Below are 6,263 nucleotides of genomic sequence, written 5' to 3'. Positions count from 1 at the left end.
CCCTTCCAGCGAGGTTCCTTGAGAAAGACATAACAGCTGCTCCAACGTCCTCCTCCTGCTCTGCCCAAGCACACCGAGAGCACCTCAAGGCCACCCCCGTCCCCGCCCTTCCTCACGTCCAGGGCTCCAGCTACCACATCTCCTGGGCCCTGCATCGTCTTCTTACTTGACTCTCAGCAGCAAAGGCTCCCCCTTGAGACAGTGTCCCCTGGGACGAGGGACAAGCTCGCACCTTCCTCGGTGGCTGTCCTCCTCAAGGTCCCCTTTATTTGGTCCACACTAGAAGCCATGGGGCGTTCACTCTGAGCCCTCACCTCGGACCTCAGACCAGCTGTGAGTGTATCAACCTCACTTCACGGATGTGAAAGAATGAGGCACCAGTGATGGTGAAGGGTTACTTCTGGGCTAACATTTTAAGATCTCAAGTACCAGTTATTCATATACTTGTACATGTATGTTTGTACACGGACTTCACCTCCATTATTTTAGGGCTGCACTTAAAACTTCAGCCTAAATCTGACAGCACTCTCCTCTGCAAACAAAAGGAAGACCAAACACTTCACTAGAAGCTACATGAAAACATAAACCAACACAACATCCAGGAGCCCGGTCGTTTCTGACCTAAAGCAACTTTTTCTATCTGAGGAGTCATTAATGGGTCGTGAAATCAACTTAGGAGCCAAAGTCAGCTTTCTTTAAAAATGATACAATGAACAAATAGACATTATCAGAATGTATCACAGAGAGTAAGTCCAAAAAGTAAGTTCTGTTTTATAAATCTTTTCAATTATCTCCAGGTCATTATGCCAATATTTCTTTTTCTGTGTCAGTTTTAGAAATTAAAAAAAAAAAAGTGTAGTTTCTCATTTCAAAACTCCTTTTTAATTAGCAAACATTTTGAGTTCCATTAAAACACGTAGCCAGTTACTAAATTTTTTTTCCCCTATGGTGATCTTGGGTTTCTATAATGGCTCTTGTTTCAAAAAGTAGATGAAATGCAAGAATGACTCCTGGTGTATGTCAACTTTGACATTACAAACTATGTCTTAAGAAAAAAATCCTAAATTCATAATCTCAGTGAAAAGTGAAAGTGAAAGTTGCTCAGTCTGTGTCCGACTCTTTGGTAACCCCACGAACTACACAGTCTGTGGAATTCTCCAGGCCAGAATACTGGAGTGGGTAGCCTTTCCCTTCTCCAGGGGATCTTCCCAACCCAGGAATCGAACCCAGGTCTCCAGCATTGCAGGCAGATTAATTACCAGCTGAGCCACAAAGGAAGCCCAAGAATACTGGAGTGGGTAGCCTATCCCATCTCCAGAGGATCTTCCTGACCCAGGAATCAAACCAGGGTCTCCTGCATTGCAGGCGGATTCTTTACCAACTGAGCCATGAGGGAAACCATTCTCAGAGTCAAAACCGAAGCTCTTTTCCTAGGTCGACTGCAAAAATCACACGTTTAGTATTCACTGATCAAAATCAATTAAACAATGAATTAGGCATAGCAAAAACAAACAGAGAAACCTAATTTAAAAGAGCACAGAGCAGTCTGCAATGCACGAGTTAATTTTCTTTTGGGATCTTAGCTCCCCAACCAGGGACTGAACCTATGCCCCCTGCAGCGGAAGTGTGGTCTTAACCCCTGGACCCAGGGAAGGCTGCGTGAGTTAATTTTCACTTTCTTTTCCTGATAACAACTTCTTGGCTATCGAGGGTACATAGAAATAGCTTTGGAACTTGTATTTCTATCCCTGTACTTGAGAATCAGATCTTGCACCTGTACAGGTCCGGGTCGTTAACCAATGGGCCCCTGGTTTCTTTAATGAACACCACTGACTGTCCCCACCCCCTGCACTCACCCACACACGTAGACATAACCGCTGTCCCGGAGGAGGACCCCCGCCACCTGCTTGCTGTGACGCTGGAGGCTGTCTTGAACATACTTGGCTGGGCCTTCCTCCTCCCCCACCGCAACATCTCTTGAGAAGGAGACTTCCAAGTGAGTGAGCACTCCACACTTAAGGAAGTGTCTGAGCTCGTCTCTGAAACACAATACGTAACGGGTCACTGGAAGATTTGTAATTTCATGTTGGAGAAGTCTGAGATGACAACTGTAGAACATGGCAAAGCCTTACAACAAGAGGGCTGGTAAGTACCTGAACAAATAATCCCTCTCCTTGTGTCTGCAGCCGAAGAACAGCCACGTGGCTCCAAAGTGGCCCCCTGGGTGTTGTTCCTGGAGCTTCTCTCTAAGGGGAAACGAAAGCTGAGGTCTGGTAGAAATAACAGGTAACAGCAACCTCTTTTTTGCCTCTCCAGGTAGGTCTATAAAACCCAACTCTGCAGTCACTCAAAGTCCGTTTACTGAATTTACACTTCATTGTCCACAGGGTAAGTCGGCCACTTCAGTGGACGCTAGAGAAAGTAAATTTACCTCTGGGCTGAGACATCTATGACCTTTATATGACATCTCCAGAGCAGGGGTAATTCAAATGACCACACTGTGAAACCTTGACTAATTTCTACACTAAATACTAGCAACAATCTTATGACTAAAAACTCTCAGTTAGTGTAATAGAAAAGAGGCACAGGGCTTTAAAGGTAGAACAGTCTGCTGTGCAATTTTCAGACATGGTTGACATGCCCCACTTTTTTGTTTTCTTAACAACACAAAAAAGAAAACTACACAAAGATTTTGCCCAAAGCATATTACTCCACCACCTGGGGAACGTTACGTAAGAATTGTTATTTTACACACAGGGAGAGAAGCACAATTTTATTTGTATCAGATAATTATGCCCTGATATGAAGATACATGAATTAATATTATTCTACTGAAAATTACTGGCGTTAGGGGTTTGACTTTGAAATGCTGAGTGTACTTGGGTCTTTGTGATGACCCAGTTAAGGAATAGATGGATGCTGGGAAAGGCTGAGGGCAGGAGAAGGGGGCAACAGAGGATGAGATGGTTGGATGGCATCACTGACACAACGGACATGAGTTTGAGCAAACTCGGGGAGATAGTGAAGGACAGGGAGGCCTGGCGTGCTGCAGTCCATGGGGTCACGAAGAATCGGACACGACTGAGCGACTGAACAACAACAACAAAGGAACAGATGGGGCAGCCGCACGTCAACACAGCATGAAGATGTGCTTGGAATCTGTCCCCAGCACTGCAGGGCTGGGCGGTGCAGGCAGTAAATACTATAGTAAAAAAGAAGTTCCAGCACAAAGCAAGATCTCTGGACGATATTTTCACTTTTCCCACAGTGACAAGTTATGCTATGCTATCACACATTTCATAATAATTTTTTAAAATAAAAATTTTACAACTGAAGTCCAATATCCTAAAAACCCCAGAAGAAACAAACAAACAAAAAAACGCTCTATTATCCTCCCAGCCAGGTCCACGAGGGATACATACCTGTGTTGCAGGAAGCCAATGAAGGGGGCCACGCCCGCTCCTGGACCCACCATTATGATGGGGACTGAAGGGTCATTTGGTAAGTGGAAAGAGTTTGTGGTTCGAGGAGAAATGGATATCTGAAACGTTAAGGCAATGCTCATAAGTTTGGAAAAAAAAAAAAAGAACCTGAACAAAAGCATATATCCAAGGTGCTGTCTGCCAAAGAAATCAGAAAGTGAAACTTCCCCTTAATTTCATCACTTCCCCTTCCCCTTAGAAGCATCACAAAATTAAGTACCGGCATTAAATCGTACTGAAACCACAAACACATCTGTCAACGCAGAGAAATAAACAAGTCTGTCTTGTAAATTTTTTTCTTTCTAAATCAAAAGTATTTTTAAAATGACAGGGCTTTTTCCGAGGTAGAACACTGAATAAATAAATAAATAATGAGCTATTTTTCTAGGCCCAAAGTAGTGGGCAACCCATCATACGCATCATGAAGAAATGCACACACAAAATGAAGACAGGGTCCTTCACATCAGGACATAAAGGGGCAATGCAGACGAACGCCAAGAAGGGGTGAAGGGTTTAAGCGGAAACTAGGCAAGCGAGACAGAAACGAAGGGGCTGCCCTAAGGATGCCAGAGCACCACACGGCCTCTGCTCCTGTGCATCCAGGGTTTGCTGCAAAGCTAGACTAATGAATGAGATACAGATAAAAATCTTTTTGCCACAATTTCAAAAGGGTTTTCTTCTAAACCATGTGCCAGGGACACTTACAAGGAATCAGCTTGTTAACATACTTGACTCTCAGTTTCACTCTGCCATATGCTTCAGTTACACTGAATGATACTAACACTTAAGAATGATGGGAATCGTCCCTACGTTGCATACAGATATAATCGTATATATTTTAGCCTTTAATTCAAGGGAAGCTGTCTGAAGTTCATCCACAGGATGGATACAGTACTTTTTAAATGGAGAACTGGCAGAGTTGCGTCAAATGACTGTTCTCGTTTTGCAGGGAAGCTGTGATGGATATTACATTAGCCTTATTCACTTGATTCATCCACCTAACAATTTTACTGAAGGTACTCAATATGACAAGCACTTAGGATGGAGAAATGAGCAAACCAAATCTATGTCGATGGGACGCATATTCTACTGTGTGAAAAAGACAATAAACAAACATTCATCTACAGAAAAACAGATAATAAGTTAAGTTCCATGAAGCAGAATAAAACTGCTGAAGAGACCACACTCCCATGTTCCAGGGACGGGGAGGAGACGGGAGAGTACTAGTCGGCTCCTGCTGCACACCTCCAGGGCCTCAAAACTGGGTAGTCAATAAAAATCTGTTACAATGGGGAAGAAGAAGCGGGAAAAGGACAGGAGGAAAGAAAGGACGCGTGAGAGGCACCCACGCTTGGTGTCTGTAATGCAAGTGTCTCAGTATGCTGTCTTTAACTTTTTGGAGACCTGCTATTTCATGAGACCATGAAGTGACACGATACTTGCGTGTCAGCACTATTACTACAGCATTTCTTTCCAAAAGAGAAGTTTCTCGGTTCTCAAAATTTTGTGGAGGTAAGGAAACACACACGGTAAAGCACCTGTTTCAGGCAGCAGACTGGGAAAACACCAAGTTCAAGGGCAATTTTAAGCCCCAGTCTTCTCTTAAGCTCTCTCAAGTATATATCAGAAGCCTTAATTCCCCCAAGGGCTGTCAACTTTTTAATTTCAGTAACAGAGCAACCAAACCAGGAATAAGACATTATAAATGTCTTATTTTTCAAAACCATGGAAAAGACTTCATGATAAAGACTCAACTTTTTTTTTCGATTTCAACCATTCTTATGGGTGAAGAGGGAGAATGTAATTGTTCCCTTTGCATATAGTCTCAAATGAGATTTTGACAAGTGTGAATCAAAATATAAAACACAAAAGGTCTTCTGTTTACGAACGTGATGAGCAAGGAGTGAATACTGTACTGTATACAATTCATACTTTACACATTGAGGAAACACACGGACTATTTAATACTGAGTGAAAATTATGTTCTCCTAACTTTCCAAAAGACTAAAGCTCAAGTGTGGCATAGAGTTTCCTTTGAATGGTTTGTTGGTAACGAATGATGCAGGGGACATTTTTCCAACTAAGCAATGAACGCGTTCCACGTCACCAAAACTGCATTCTCCTCATACCTTGGGAGCCAGGGCTTTCTTGCCATCTACATGGTTTGCACACGTGTACGGCTGAAGAATTGATTCAACCAAGGTGGCTAGCCAGCCCGTGCACACGCCTCTCCGAAGAATCACCTCCGTGGTGTTAGACAAAAACTCCACGATGTTAAAAATGAAATGAAGCTTCCCTGGGTGAAACAGACTTGAGCTGCAAAGACAGAGGCAAGTTTTTAAACTCTGCACCAGGACTAACACACACAGGCCAGACCAGGCCTTTTTTTATGCACTGAGGGGTATTTCTGTGTGCGCACTCTTCAGAGAACAGCTCTGCTGCTTGCTGCAAAGTCAGCCCTGCCCCCAGCATCCTGGTATCACTCAGGACAGTTTCTGGTTACCTGTGTGCGCCAAAGACTAGATGAGATTTATACAGAACCCCTCCCTCTCCCCTTCCTCCTCCAGCCCAGCAAGCGGCCAGGCACACCAATAAGGCCACAGGGGGAGGACTTGGACGCTCGCTAAGCAGGGACACGGTTCTGGACTGCAAGAGCCATGAAGATGCCACACCCTATGCACTCTGGGAGGACGGGGGTCCAGGTCTGGTGTTCTTCACTCCTTATCACGTCTGCTGCCGTCTTCCACAAATCTGGTAGGTTTTCAGTAAATGGACCTGTAG

The 6,263-nt window shown here is 44.1% G+C and overlaps 1 protein-coding gene across 1 annotated transcript in view; it reads right to left on the bottom strand.

The window, feature by feature from the left end:
• The window catches only part of MTRR (5-methyltetrahydrofolate-homocysteine methyltransferase reductase), a 33,089-nt gene that overhangs the window by 2,381 nt on the left and 24,445 nt on the right, over positions 1-6,263 (bottom strand). Inside the window, exons 11-14 of the mRNA XM_010857125.1 lie at positions 5,612-5,798; positions 3,423-3,541; positions 2,154-2,246; positions 1,857-2,039 (exon numbers count right to left, since the gene is read on the bottom strand). Of these exons, the coding sequence (XP_010855427.1) occupies positions 1,857-2,039; positions 2,154-2,246; positions 3,423-3,541; positions 5,612-5,798 (582 nt within the window). The remainder of the gene's footprint in view (positions 1-1,856; positions 2,040-2,153; positions 2,247-3,422; positions 3,542-5,611; positions 5,799-6,263) is intronic.

This window comes from Bison bison, unplaced genomic scaffold, assembly GCF_000754665.1.
Source record: "Bison bison bison isolate TAMUID 2011002044 unplaced genomic scaffold, Bison_UMD1.0 scf7180017864377, whole genome shotgun sequence".
Taxonomy (NCBI): Eukaryota; Metazoa; Chordata; class Mammalia; order Artiodactyla; family Bovidae; genus Bison; species Bison bison.
Note: the sequence above shows the minus strand (reverse complement) of the source record. Positions and strands in the feature narration are given on the sequence as shown.